Source organism: Lissotriton helveticus, chromosome 7 (genome assembly GCF_964261635.1).
Source record: "Lissotriton helveticus chromosome 7, aLisHel1.1, whole genome shotgun sequence".
Lineage (NCBI taxonomy): Eukaryota > Metazoa > Chordata > Amphibia > Caudata > Salamandridae > Lissotriton > Lissotriton helveticus.
This window is the reverse complement of record NC_136068.1, coordinates 979,616,195-979,631,626: the sequence shown is the minus strand read 5'-3', so window position 1 is coordinate 979,631,626 and position 15,432 is coordinate 979,616,195. Positions and strand designations below refer to the sequence as shown.

General features: G+C 46.5%; 1 protein-coding gene across 6 annotated transcripts in view; it reads right to left on the bottom strand.

Moving 5' to 3' along the window:
- The window catches only part of TCOF1 (treacle ribosome biogenesis factor 1), a 402,392-nt gene that overhangs the window by 273,356 nt on the left and 113,604 nt on the right, over positions 1–15,432 (bottom strand). For all 6 annotated transcript variants that reach the window (XM_078653593.1, XM_078653591.1, XM_078653592.1 and 3 more), the window contains exon 7: positions 3,814–4,038. In XM_078653593.1, coding sequence (XP_078509719.1) covers positions 3,814–4,038 — 225 coding nt within the window. The remainder of the gene's footprint in view (positions 1–3,813; positions 4,039–15,432) is intronic.

The window sequence follows — 15,432 nt, the reverse complement described above, 5'->3', positions numbered from 1 at the left end:
GCTGCCATCCTCACTCTTCAGACGTGCATGTGACTGCAGGGATCCGAGCTCTTATAGGTGAGAGCACTGGATCACTGCCTACTCCCCACGTCACCAGACACTATTCATAGAGGAGAGGACGTCCCAAGAGAACACCATCTTTTTGCGAACCAGTTACCACCTACTTTGGGGGAAGAGGGGAGAAATCGGTAACTGATCAAAGGATTGGAATGGCAACTGTGGTCACAATCTATTGATAAACACTAACACCACACCGAACTGAGAATTGCGGGGGGCACTTTGACCCCTTCCTAACTGCAACACACTAAACCCATTTGTGAGTGGAAAAGGCTTTTTCGACTCATAAAATGGGTTTAAAACATACCTAAAAGTCATTTTTCAGTCGCATACTCGGATTTTGCAAACTGCAGAGTTTGAGATCACAACATGACTTTCTACATGTATCCTAATACCTAGTTTACATTGCCCAAAAATGTGTGGAAAAAGAAAAGGAAAAAACAAAAACAGGAAGCAAATCAAAGACGAGCTTCAAAAAAGTATACAGACATTCCTTTGCATCTTTATACATTTAGCAGTGCGACTCCTAGGTTACACTAGTTGATTTCATTCACAGTGTGAACAAAACAGCCAAAGTTCGCCAGTAGGTCAAAACATATCTTTACTATTTAAGGTCCTTTTCCACACAACAGCATGGTTTGCTGAATGGAATTGTTGCCCACAAAGGCAACAGTATGCATATTAATTTCTAAGCAGGCTTCTCCCCTATGACCATGAACAGCAGGAAAAGGCACAGTTAGACAGCTTTAATTCAATTAAAAGGCCCATTCATGTATTGTTGTCTTGCGATAAAGAACAGGGCAAATTAACAATGGCTTACAATATAGGAACATGCAATACTCTACAGATTATTCCTAATGTTCCAAGTAAAAGACTCACCTTTTTTCTGTAGATCATAACCATTTGCTTGAGGAAACCCTCAGCAGGGCGGCGTGCTAAATGCACTCCACTAATCGTAACTGCTGTAAACAAATCTTACTGGAGGTTTAAACATCTCTCCTGCTTGCTATGCATATCTTTGACAGTTGGTGGGACAGGCCACCTCGGTAGAGGCGTATTGGTGATGGAAAACAATAGGTAGGGAGGCCAGAAAAATAATTCAAAGTTACATAAAAAAGCAAATTCAAAGAAAAAGTGGAAAGAATGGTTGAGGAGCAGTAAAGAAAAATGAACTGAAATGAAATTAAGTAAAAAAAATAGCACAATTCGTTACAAGCACTGAAAAAACACAGTCCCAATGAATTATTACGTAAATGCGGACACTAAACACAACTGATTTTTATAAGTTTTGAAAAGACTGGAAAACCCCACCATAATTCACAAAACAGACGCGTAAAACAATACAGCCTAATTCTAAAGGGAGTTAATATCTAATTAAGTAACAAATTAGCTTTATAAAATGATGCTTAATTGGTTCCAGTGTTTTTGAGGTACTATTACCATGGCTGATCTTGGTTATCCATCACACACTATACACAAATCATCTCTTTGCAACAGACTGAATAACCCGGTGGAAGATCAAATCTATTCTCACGTTTTCTTCAAATTGTGATTTAGTTACCAGTACTCGCAGATCTCACTAAATCAGCCAGTTCCTTCACTAAATGAAGCAAGTCAACAACTTAACCTTAAGTGGCTCGAATGTAGGTCTTCTGCAAGTTCAGTATCAAAAATGACACTAGGATTGTAGAATGCATCAACGAGGATGGCCAATGCTGGAAGAATGATTATGGCCATATACTGTTGTGAATTCATATAGCAACGCCCCCTCCAGCACAAACAGCTTGACAGTTATGCTAAAACATCTAGTGCAGAAGCAAGTGATTGAGCTACACTCCTCGATGTTCTCTCAGAAGCAGAAAATTGACAGATACAGCATGGAAGCACACATCACATCTCAGCCGGGAAGATACTTTTCTCCTAGAATCACTGATGGCTTAAGTAAACATATTTCTAGAAATCCCATCCCATTCCATTAATGTTAGCAGGGGACTTGATAAAAATAGGGATGAACAAAGACTCAGAATAAGAAGCTGATAGACTGACATCAACACCCAATCACCCACCTAAAATAATGTCTTTGAATGATGCACTTCCTCTTCTAAGGGAGCTATGTGCGCCAGTCTAATTATCACTAACTCAGTCTTAACACATACAGACTGAAATCGTACCATCGTAGCCATTGTCGTCACTTCTACTTAAACCAATGCTCTGCTACCTTCTTAGCTAATTTTGCAGTAACAATAAGAAGAGTGATAATATTGGACTGCTGCACTCTTAACTATGTGCATCCAGGTCCGGGCAGAACAAAATGCAGTCCTCAACATGGGCATGAACACTTGACAGTTGGCACCTGCCCGGAGGGCAGTCGTGAAATACATGGCCATGGTTTGAAACAATGGCTATGTCTTGCATTGGAGGCATAGTGTTCTCTCCTTGAAGAGGCCGAAAGGGCAACTGCCAGGAAGGCGATGCTGTGAGGGACATGGGGGTGAGGTGGGTTCCCTTATGGTGCACAGTCAGTGCACCTATTCCCCTTACCTCCGCCCCACAATATATACTTTGTCTGTGCCAGAGTCTGTAATACAGCACTGGAGAATTAGCCAATGGGCACCAAGAAAATTAATTAGAAGGAATCCCCTGGAAGATGTCAAAATAGGATGTTTCAGAGTAGATTTATATTGCTTACCAAGATTTAATACTCTGCTTTTGGAAATTATGTAATTGGTTCTTAACGTTAAAAATAAGAAATCAGTGAGACATAGATTTTACTTAATTAATGGAACTAGACATTTTGTGTGAAATACAAATGTGCTGATCATACAATAACAGATGAAAGATACTCTCAAGGAGAGGACCTACAGAAGATATGGAATTATGGTAACAGCAACAACTGATATTTTTCAGGAAAAGAATGATGCATCATAGTTTGGGGTGTAACCTTAACTGGGTGAATTCGGCAGACTCAGAATATCTCAGGATATATTATTCAAAGTCTAAAGGATAAGCTAACTACGTGAAAGCCCAGGATCTCAAGTGTGAGTTTACAAGTCACTTAATACAGTTTTAAAACAAGGCAGTGGGTACTGAACACCCAATAGCCCAGAGAATCTATAAGTGGAAGTACACCATTGCACCCTTTTCATGGTACTCCTCAAATCCACAGTGTAATAGTTCATTGAAATCTTATAAATTGAAAAAAGTATGTATTGTATGTATTGCGACTTATATAGCGCACATATCACCCGAAGGCATCAAGGCGCTTGCTTAGGGAACCCGTCCTGGTATTCCCCTGTGAGATACCCCGGCAGGGTATCCACAAGGTGAAAGCCAGGCATTCCGCCGCGAGGGGCCGTAGTGGAGATTAAGCAAGCTAGTGCCCAGAGTCGCAGAGTGTGACCCCGTGAGTCGAGTAGGCACCGGTGCGAGAATTGTCGAGTCCGTGGAATTTTTTTGAGCCCGAGACCCGCCGAGGCGGGGAATCGAACCCTGGTCCACAGCCGATCTCAGCTTCCGGGTCTGCCGCCTCTAACCACTGAGCCACGCTTCTCCACGCAAAGATATTAGCAATGTAGGGTTTATGTGTTAAAAGAAGGCACAAATTAAGATGAAGGCACACAGAGTCAAAAATATCTACAAAGCATACTACAATGAACTATATGGGATGTCATGCTGCCAATCTAATCAAATCAACTTTCACTATAAATCATTTTTTTCTCAGGTGAATAGTGCAAATGTGTCCCAGATGTGACATACCGGGGTTGACTGCTCCTCGTCCTCGCTGTCCGAAGAGCTACTGGTATCAGAGGTGTCAGAAGCCTTTGCTGAATTCACGATTTTTCCAGACGTGGGAGTGGAGGTTGAGCTCTTCAGAGTTACCTTGCTGGATACTGGAGTCCCATTTTTCAGAGGGACTGCCTTGGTCCCATGCACTGCAGCTGCCACCCCTTTGGATGGGGTTGCTTTGGATGGGGTTTTCGGCTGAATAAAAACAGAAGAGATAAATGCAGAAATATGAAAATGACACTTTGCATAGAATAAGGAGATTGAGTAGACAGATGAGCAGAATGGAGTAGTTTCTTACCTGTAACTCCAGTTCTGTAGAGGGGTATCTCTGTAACAGTCATAATCTAGTGAATAGTCCCGCCCATATGCGTGGACCCCGGAGCAATCAAAAATAATCTCTTAAGCGGTCTTCTTTGCAGTCCTGCATAGACACTTAAGAGACAATTAAGACAAATAATGCAGCCCAACATATACAAGGCTACAAAGGCCACCACTTCATCTAAACCATGAAAAGGATAGCCTACCAAGTCCGGTTTTACACTATTTACCAAATTTTTCTCACAGGAAAAACTCCCCTTCACCAAAATCCTTGAAATGATAGAGAGGAAGGGTTGGACAGACAAGCCCCCATAGGCTGCCATTATGTGTCTTGAAAAGGGATACCGTGCCTTTAAGGAACTCTCCAGAGACCCTTGGTATCCCAGGATGCACAGCCAAAGTCCTTTTACTTTCAGTTATTTTTGAAGGTGTATAAAGCAAGGCCTGTAGCATACAGTACAGTACCATTTTCTCCACCGGGGAGGAGGGCGGGCGCTTATGACTATAACAGAGATACCCCTACTACAGAACTGGAGTTACAGGTAAGAAACTACTCCTTCTGTAGTAGGGGATCACTGTGTATAGTCATAATCTAGTGAATAGAATGGCAAGCCCATCCCAAAAAACCAACCCGGCGGTGGAGAAAAATAGACAACACCACTACTGTGCAAACAGATTTCTCAATGAAGTCTGCCCAACCTGAGCATCTGGTCTCGCATCAGAGTCCAGACAGTAATGCTTAGCAAAGGCGTGGACCAACTTCCAAGTGGCAGCCCTGCAGATCTCTGCAATGGGAACATTACGAAGCAAAGCTGTTGTAGCTGCTTTGCCCCTGGTAGAATGAGCCTTAGGCTTACCTCCTAAGGTCTTGTTAGCCTTCTGGTAACATAACTGGATACAGGACACAATCCACCTAGAGATGGACTGTTTTGAGGTGGCAAGACCAGTCCTGACCAACCCATAATTGACAAACAATTGGTCTGACCTACGAATGTCCTTGGTCTTATCCAAGTAGAATTTTAACACCCTTCTGACATCCAGGGAACAGAGAGACCTTTCCGCTGGAGTGGAAGGATTCTGGAAAAACATAGGTAAAGTTATGGTCTGATTGACATGGAAATCAGAAATCACCTTAGGAAGGAACTTCGGGTGAGTACGCATCACAACCTTAGCCGCATGAAATACAGTATACGGTTCTTGACAACACAATGCCTGAATTTCACTCACCCTGCGGGCCGATGTAATAGCCACAGGAAGACCGCCTTCCAAGACAAGTGCTGCAGAGAAGCCTTATGGATGGGTTCAAAAGGCTCTTTCATCAACCTGGACAGCACCACATTCAGCTCCCATGATGGCGAAGGGCGCCGGGCAGGAGGAAACACTTTATTCAATCCTTCCAGAAAATCTTTAATCACAGGGATCTGGAAGAAGGATGTCTGTGAAAGGCATTTCCTATATGTAGTCAATGCTGCGAGGTGAACCTTAATAGAGTGAACATTAAGGCCAGACTGAGTCAAATGCAAAAGATATGGAAGAATGACATCTTCCTTGCAGTTCGTAGGATCATAGTTTTTGCAAGTACACCAGATGCAGAAGCTCTTCCACTTTTAGGCATAGGAAGTCCTCGTGGAAGGTCTCTTCGCTTCCTTAAGTATAGTCATGCAATCGTCAGGAAGATTCAAGTGCCCATATTGCACTATCTCAGGAGCCATGCCGCCAAACTCAATGATGAGAGGTTGGGGTGCACCATCTGCCCCCCGAACTTCGTGAGAAGGTCCGGTCGACATGGCAGCCGCACGTGGGGTAGGAGAGACCGGTGAAGCAGGTCCGTGAACCACCACTGTCGGGGCCACTCCGGAGCAATGAGGATCATCTGTGCTCTGGATTGAGACAGCTTGACGAGTACCGCCGGAATCAGGGGAATGGGTGGAAAAGCGTACAGAAAGCTGTTCGACCAGCTGATCCTTAGCGCGTTCCCCAGTTGGTAATACCTGGAGGCGAAGTCTCGGGATTTTCTGTTTTCGGCGGTGACAAACAGATCTACGTCTGGAGTGCCCCACCTGTTGAAGATGTCTCCTAGCACTTCGTCGTTTAGAACCCACTCGTGGTTTTCTTGCAACAGCCTGCTGAGGGCGTCCGCCTGAGCATTCTGCACACCCAGCAGATGGGTAGCCGTTATCGTCAGTCCCCTGGCTAACAGCCAGTGCCAGATCGCCTGAGCTTCCTGTGACAGTGTGCGATCTCGAGCCCCCCTGCTTGTTGAGGTAATACATTGTGGTCGTATTGTCAATCTGCACAAGCAAGGAGTTGGTCTGGAAGGACGGATGAAAGGCCTTCAGTGCCAAGTGGACAGCTCTGAGTTCCAGGAGATTGATGTGATACGTGGATTCCGCCGGGGACCACGTTCCCAGGATCTGTAGATGGTCTGAATGCGCTCCCCAGCCGTGGAGAGAAGCATCCGTGACGACAGTCTGAATGGGAAGGTCCTTGTGGAATGGAACCCCCTTGAGGAGATTCTCTGCTGAGCACCACCATCTCAGGGACTGCGGAGCGTGGAGGGACAGCTTGTTCCTGTCGTCCCAGCTCTCCCGCTTCTGGTCCCACTGATCCTCCAGACATTCCTTCAACGGCCTCATGTGTAGGCGTGTGTGTGGCGTGAGGAAGATGCAAGAGGCCATCGACCCCAGTAGAGAAGACACCATCCTCACTGTTGTAGATGGAACAGCTATGAGAGCCTGAGCCTTCCGAAGGATCGATAAGCGTCTCCCCTCCGAAGGAGACACGCTTGCTGAAAGAGTATCAATGGAGGCTCCCAAGTACTGCAGGCACTGGACAGGCATCGCAACGGACTTGGACATGTTTATGTGCAACTCCAGCTGATTCAACAGAACAGCCGTCCTGTTGGAAGTGCTGTTGTGCTTCCAACAGAACAGCCGTCCTGTTGGAAGTGCTGTTGTGCTTCCTGGATGGTGGAGGCTTTGCTCAACCAGTCGTCCAGGTACGGGTAGACAAACACCTTGTTCTTTCGCAGGTGCGCCGCCACCACTGCCATGCATTTTGAAAAAGTCCTGGGTGAAGACTTCAGTCCAAACGGTAGTACGGTGTACTGATAGTGATTGGTGCAGACTAGAAAGCGCAGGAACTTCCATATGCCCATTGCATGGAAACACCGGAAGTACGCATCTTGCAGATCTATTGCGCAAAGCCAGTCTCCCCTTTGCAGCCGGGGATAAATCAGGTGCAAAGACAGCAGGCAAAACTTTTCCCTGCGAATGCATTTATTTGCTTGTCGCAAATCCAGAATGGGCCTGAACTCGTTCTTGTCCTTCTTGCACACCAGAAAGAACCGCGAGTAAAGACCCTTTCCCCTTTGAGACAGAGGAACGTCTATCGCCCTTTTTCTTAACAGGGTATCGGCCTCCACTTAGAGCTCGCGCAGTTGGAACTGCGAGCAAACCGGTGGAATCGCTGGAGGAGGGCTGACGAAACAAAGACTGTATCCATTGCAAACAATATTCAGCACCCACTTGTCCTGAGTAATTTTTCTCCACTCTGCCAAGTAATGTTGTATGCTTCCCCCCACCGTTGGCCACCTCTGCCCCTCTGGCACTTCTGGAATGGCCGCCGCTGGTACCGCTGCTGCTGTTGGTGCTGCTGTCCAGCTTGACGACCTTGCCCTCTTCCCTGGGCACCGAAACGTCTCTGGAAGGGACAGAAGGTCTTCTTCTGCTCTTTTGGCTTCTCTAGCCCGATAGCCGTCAGGGTTTCTGCCTCCGCCTTCATGCGGGCCATCTCCTCATCCGCATGCTTACCAAAGAGCGTCGACCCAGAGAACGGCAAGTTGGCGACTCTCTGCTGTGCCTCTGGTTTCAGCGATGTCAGGCGCAACCAGGCATGGCGTCTCCGATTAATTCCATGGCAGTATCCATGAGCCGCCGAGAGAGAGGAATCTGCAGCAGAGCTGATCACCTGATTGGATACCATCATGTCCTCATTGATGATTTCCTGGAAGTCCTCCCTCCTGTCCCTAGGAAGGTGCTCCAGAAACTGCTGCAGGGACTCCCACAGAGACCGGTCATACCGACCCAAGAGAGCCGCGGCACTAGCGGCTTTCATAGAAGTAGCAGCCATACCGCAGACTTTTTGTCCCGCCGAGTCCATCTGACGGCTCTCCTTATCCGGAGGCACAGTAGAGGACGGGGCAGTAGCGTGCTGCTTCCTGGCCGCAGGGACGATTACCGAATCCGGCACCGGGTCTGATCGAAGGAACGCTGACCGGAGTCAGGGGGCCTGTACTTTTTCTGCAGCCGGGAAGGAGCGGATTTAGTTGACGCCAGAGTCAGGAAGAGCTCCATAGCCGGTTCCTCCAGCCCTGGTACCAAGGGCAACAAGGGTCGAGACAGCTGCCGCTTGTGTAGGGTCTCGAAAATCACTGATGTAGAAGGTGTGGGTACCGTTAGAGTAATCCCCAGCTTTGCTGCCCCTCTCAATAATACCTCATGAAACGATACAATGTCATCCACCGGTGACACTCTTGTATGGGGTGAATCCGATAAGGTGGGCGAATATCCCCGGGCACTAGAAGAGTCTGTATGACGGGACCTTGACCTGTCCCTCCGGTGACGATGCCGGGACCGTGTCGAAGACAGACGGTCACTCCTTGATCGGTGCCTCCGTCTGGACCGTGACCCAGACCTCCTAGCCCTCGGTCGATCCACTGGCCGTACAGGAGGCGGAATCTGCGGAGGCAGAACCGGAATCCTAGGCTGTGGAGGCCCCCTAGGCGGAGACGGGAAGCGCGGCAGAGATGGAGACCGTGGAGGAGGCCGCGGTGGAGGAGGAGAAAGATGAGGAGGCGGAGGAGGAGGAGGAGTTGGAGGAGGAGGAGTAGGAGGAGGATTCTCCTTAGGTAATGGAGGAGGCGTAGGCGTCCTGGGCCTAGAAGGTGAATAGGTCTGAGAATATTCAGAGTCCGAAGACCTAACCACTCTCCTCTTCTTCTGCGCAGGCCTTGACGAGGATGTTCGAGGCCGACCTCTTTTCAGACGAGCGCCGGCGCTGCCGCGACCGGGGGCTCGTGGATACAGAAGACAGGCTGACCCCCGAGGCAGAGGACTCAATCCTGGCCCTTGATCGTCTCCTCGACATAGATTTCTCCTTCCTCGACGTCGACCCCTTCCTCGACGTTGAACGCCTCGACGCGGATACGTCCCTCGACGTCAACTTTCTTCTCCTCGACGTAAAAAAGACCTCAGCGCCGGTGCCTTCTAGACTCATCCCGACGTCGACGCTAATGAAGCCCTCGTCCGAGGTCTCGACATCAGTCCCCTCGACGTCGAACAGCAACGTCTCTTCGACCCAGAGCCCTGGGTCGACGGGGAGCAGATGGTGGTCCTCCCTCTCGACGCCGAGGTTATCGACGCCGACTGAGATCTGTGCCTTTTCCTGGCCTTATCTTGACTGGGGAGCCCCCCCAGAGGCCGAAGCACGGGCAGAGGACGAGGTTCCTCCATGCCCAGACCCACCTTGTCCCTGATGTCTCCTCTGCTCCAGTCCTTGGAGCCGAATCTTCTCCCTGTCACGCAGGGTCCTCCTGGAGAAAGATTGGCAAATCTCACAGGCTTCTGGGACATGGGAGGAAGGGAGACAGTATGCACACTCTGTGGGGGTTCGATTTAGCCTTCTTCCTGGCACACTCAGGGCACTTATCGAATAAAGCAGGCATATTCGACAGAAAGAGTGTGCAAAACTGCTTAAAAACCACAGCAGAAGGAAGAGGAAGACACCGGACGTCGAGTGAAACACTCTAAACACTTGAAAAGTGCCAAAATTGAAGAAAAAAACCCAAAAAGGGAGAGCTCAATGCTCCAGGGTCCTGCTAGCAGGTGCCGGAAAAAAAGAACTTAAAGTAAAAGGACTTTGGCTGTGCATCCTGGGATAGAGGGTCTCAGGAGAGTTCCTTAAAGGCACGGTACCTCTTTTCAAGACACATATTGGCAGCCTATGGGGGTTGTCTGTTCAACCCTTCCTCTCTATCATTTCAAGGATTTTGGTGAAGGGGACTTATTCCTGTGAGGAAAACTTGGTAAATAGTGTAAAACCGGACATGGTAGGCTATCCTTTTCATGGTTTAGATGAAGTGGTGGCCTTTGTAGCCTTGTATAGGTTAGGCTGTCTTAATTTTCTCTTAAGTGTCTATGCAGGACTGCAAAGAAGACAGCTTAAGAGATTATTTTTGATTGCTCTGGGGTCCACGCACATGGGCGGGACTATTCACTAGATTATGACTATGCACAGAGATCCCCTACTACAGAAAAACTGGTAACACACAAGCTAATCTGGGTTACAGACTCCCAATACAAATTTCTAAAGGGAGAGTATCGAATTCTTGAGAAGGAAGGAATGCAGGGGAACTGGCACCAGGCACAAAACAATAAGCAAAAAGAGGACCATTTGAAAATCCTGTATGTCTTTTTCCAGCAAGGACTTTGCTTATTTTACCAATCAAGAGCATTAATTTTGCCCTTAAAAATATCTCGAAACCTACACCTCCAGCTCTACACAATATGGATGCATAGTGGAACATCCTTACCCTAATTCACAGCCTCCTTACAAAATGTAGCTTAATATGCATCAGTACAGTAGGGCTCCTCTACTATACCATTCGCCTGCTCACACCTGCCACCCACAACATTTCTGCTATCATATTGCTATCCTGGTTGCAAACCTTTCAGTGCACACCAAGTTTATTAATTTTGAAGATCTTAAGATGTTCATGCCCCTCCTGGGCATGTAAAGTAAATTTTAAGGCCTGATGTTGGTCCAGGGAATACAGAATAATCTTGTGAATTACTGCTACTCTAGAATGTCTTTTTTTTGGCTGACATACTTAAAGCTTTTTGCTCGACCATGTCAGCCCTATTTGACATTTTGCACATTTGCAGTATGCCAATCAGAATGTCAGCATAATGTGGAGAATTTTAGAGAGAACAGAGTTAAATGCTGAATTTGACATGGGTGTACAGATAAAAAAAACTGTACTGAATGTTCGCTGAGTATCTGCTCTGCTTCAGTTCACTGATGTTATTTCAATACACAATTACAATGTATTTAAATACTTTAACCATAGAAACAACTTTCCTATTTAGCCAAATCTCCCCTAAGTTATTCAAGCTTTTACATAACTATTGAACAACTGAATCCAGATAGTGCTGTACTCGTGAAAAGCTCATACAGGTAGCCAGTCTGCATGCAGATCTACTTGTGCAAGGACACCTGGACACGACTCAGCTTAGGAAAGGAGGACCAGACAGGAGCAAAGCAAGCAGCACAAAGCTTCCTTACTAGTACAACACAATCCCTACTTTGGTGCCTGGGCCTTCAGGAGATCAGTAATATAATTGTAAATTATTAAACAAGGTTATCACTAAGAACTGGAGGGGGCACGGATCACTGATCAATTACAAAAGGCATGCTAAAGTTTTAAAGAATAGATGGTAAGACACAGGGGCAAAAGGGGAACGGGTGCAGCAAAACGTCTATCTGGTGCTCCCGGTAGCGTGACACAGGCTCTGCTTCCATCCAAAGTTCAAAGTTTTAATACTATGAAGAGGTCCATCTTTGGATTAACTTCACAGTTCCATAAGGTTATGAGGTCTTCGTGATCCTTTTAGGTCTCGTTGTTCTGCCATAGTTTGATAGCTTTAAATTCCTGGCTTTAAATTCCTGGCTGTCATTAACAAAGATATGTTGTGTATCTTTCTGATGTCTGCTATGTTTTTGAGAAACCTCCCTCTGAATTATCTGTCGTTTACCAAAATACCTTCACAATAACGTCACAACCGGTCTGTGTTAAATCATAACTAACAAATCATTACCCCTTGCGTTGGTTCCTGCATACCACTAGCACTAAGAGACACTGCGAGAGTCTGTGCGCTCTAGAAATGGTAACTTAAAATAGGCATAATGGCATGAAAAGTGTTCAGTCCTATACACCTACATTTAATTATTTACACCAGTTTATTAAATATTATATAAATGTACCCATGCATACTTTTTACACTAAAAATTGACCAGTGGGAGGACACAGGGAAGGCATAACGAAGTGGTATCACGTTGAGGAAGATTAACAGGTCTGGACTAATGTAGCCATGTTTTATTAACTTCTGACTAAAAGCGGACTGTACTTCCCCAAAGATGTAGGTAAACATCCCAAACATACAAGTGCAATAATTGAAAATTTAGGGTAAAGAAAGCCCTTAAGCATGGAGGGGGCTCTAGGAAAATGACTGTTGGTAGAACAGCATTCATGTGTTGGAAAACGAGAAGCAATTTGAGATTGCTGAACTGTGCCTGAGAAAGGAATTCTTTCCGCTGGTGACTACATAAAAAGTAGGGAAGATGATGTTGTTCTGCTCTTCGCCTTCCAATGAATTGTTTGACCCTTACAGGATCATTGGTGGTAAACAGACCCCCCAGGATATAGCGGTATGGATTAGCAAATTTAGAGGCACAAATATGGAAATTTAGCGGCACAAATATGGAAATTTAGCGGCATTTTTTAGGCACTTTATTTTACTCATAATCATTCATTTTCAGCTTTAAAACAATGGAAACTGTTTTAGTAGAGTATTCCACTTTGAAATAGGCCCCGACGTGATGTTATTTCCTGTGATGCCCCTTCCACTACCCCTAGCATTTTAGTGAATGGACGCCCATGCTCTAGTTGGCCATGTTATCCCCTCACCTTCCATATCCAATGTGCCTGTATTTCCGTGCAATGAAAATCATACCGAGCTGCTAACATTATTAGTGTTTTTTAAACTGACTACATCAGAAAAGATTATTTTAGTGGCCACACCATTCATGATTACCAGCAGTTAGTTGTCGGCCTCAGTTCTTCAGGAGTCAAACACTGGGTGAGGTGCCTGCGTGAGTGAGGTGCACAAGGGGTTGATGTGCATCAGGAGGGCGTATGGTGACATGCTGTAGCAAAGTACAGGATAATATACACCTGGGGACACGAGTGATCCACCTCAGGCGCCTGCTTCATGATGTGCATGAAAGGTGCGCTCAGTGATAACCCGTAGTCAAACACTGGGTGAGGTGCCCGAGTGAGTGAGGTGCACCAGGGGACACTGGGTGATGTGCATCAGGAGGGCGCATGGTGACATGCTGTAGCGAAGTACAGGATAATATACACCTGGGGACACGAGTGATCCACCTCAGGTGCCTACTTGATGTGCATGAAAGGTGCTCCATATGATATCCCGTACTCAAACACTGGGTGAGGTGCCTGAGTGAGTGAAGTGCACCCGGGGACACTGGGTTCTGTTTACACTTATACATCCAGTACTACCAAAATGCAAATGGCATCATGAAAGTCCACCAGTACACTTGGTGCCCTCATCTATAAATATTTCGAATCATAATTTTATGTGAACCCTGATTTCCTGCCATTTCCAGAAAAGTCAAGAATTATCCTTCATTTTTGTGGGCACTTATTGCGGCATTTTTACAAAAGTGCCAATTTCGCTGGCACTTTTGTAAAAATCGCGGCATTTTGACAAAAGGGAAGATTTCGCGTCAAACCACGAAATCGTGAAATCCTGGAGGGTCTGGTAAATGGCTCACAAAACCAAGAGTAACAATGCTGCCTACATTCGCACAATAGTGTTGGCACACATTTATCTATTTACAAACCTTGTAGAGCGTCTACTGCAGAGTGAGGTACTTTCTCTCTGAAATCGTGGATGAGGTCCGGTTTAGGCACCAGTCATCCAAACCCTTACTTCAAAAGAGAGCTCTTAAGACGTTTCCTCAATCTCTTACAAATGGATGCAGTTTGTTTTATTGATTGGTTCCAAAATTGGGGGGGGGGGGATCATCCTCCATGTCTCACTGGCATGAGCTTGTCTTGCCACAGAGTAACATTAAATAGGCAAGGACAATTTGTAAGAACGGAGTGATAACGAATAGTTTTCTTACCTGTCGGTGTAGTTTTGCAGCTTGAAGATCTTTCTGGATTCACTATGCTGTGCATTATTCCGCGGTCTTGTGGTTGGGTCCGGATTCGTAGTCTTTTCTCTGTTTTTTTTTTTTTTTTCTTTGCCCAGGTGGGCGTCGGCGTCACACCCCCTTTGGGTGTATTTCCGGTGACGTCGGCATGCTTCCTGCGGAAGCTCCCACTCTTGGGCGCCATCTTCGGGTTCTTTTTTTCCGTGTTTCTTTCGTTTCCGAAGTAATGGCAATGTTCTTCTTAGTTTGTATTTACCGCTTTGTACTTTCAAAGTCTATTCTTTAGTTAACCACCTCTTCTCTCTCCAGCCTCATCTTTCTGGCGGAGGTGGGTGGGTTCGCTAGTGAATCCAGAAAGATCTTCAAGCTGCAAAACTACACCGACAGGTAAGAAAACTATTCGTTTTGCAGCGTGAATCTTTCTGGATTCACTATGCTGTGCATAGATTTTGTAGCGGTTTCTCATCTCTGTGGCGGCTGGGTGGAAGATGAGCGTTGGGTGTTGAATATGTGCTGTAGCACCTTCTGTCCCACTTGAGCTTCCTTGTTCATTTGTATGTCCACACAGTAGTGCTTCGTGAACGTGTGCACCGAAGCCCATGTTGCCGCCAGGCATATGTCCTCTATGGGTGTGTTAGCCAGGAAGGCTATTGTAGCGCCCTTCTTCCTGGTGGAGTGGGCACGTGTCCCCTCAGCCAGTTCCTGTCCTGCCCGTTTGTGGCAGAGTTGGATTGTTTGTGCGATCCATCGTGCAATGGTCCTTTTGGTTACTGCTTTGCCCATGAAGCTGTTTGCGAAGGACACAAAAAACTGTTTCGTTTTCCTGTGCCCCTTTGTCCTTTCAATGTAGTGCATGACCGCCCTTCTGGCGTCCAGGGTGTGCAGAGCTCTCTCTGCGCTGGTTGTGGGTTTTTGGAAAAAACTCGGTATCTGTATAGACTGGTTCATGTGAAAATTGGATACCACCTTCGGCATGAAGTGTGGGTCAGTCCTCATCACAACTCTATCGTTGTGTATTTGTATGTATGGTTCTTGTAGCGTCAGCGCTTGAAGCTCGCTTACTCTGCGTAAGGACGTTATCGCAACCAGGAAGGCTGTTTTCATAGTTAGCATCTTTAGGGAGGCCTTGTGAAGTGGTTCAAAGGGCTCTTTCATGAGTTCCGTTAGGACTGTGTTCAAGTTCCATGCAGGTGGCGGCACCCGCTTGGGTGGTGCGATCCTTTTCGCTCCTTCTAGGAATCTCTTCACCACCTG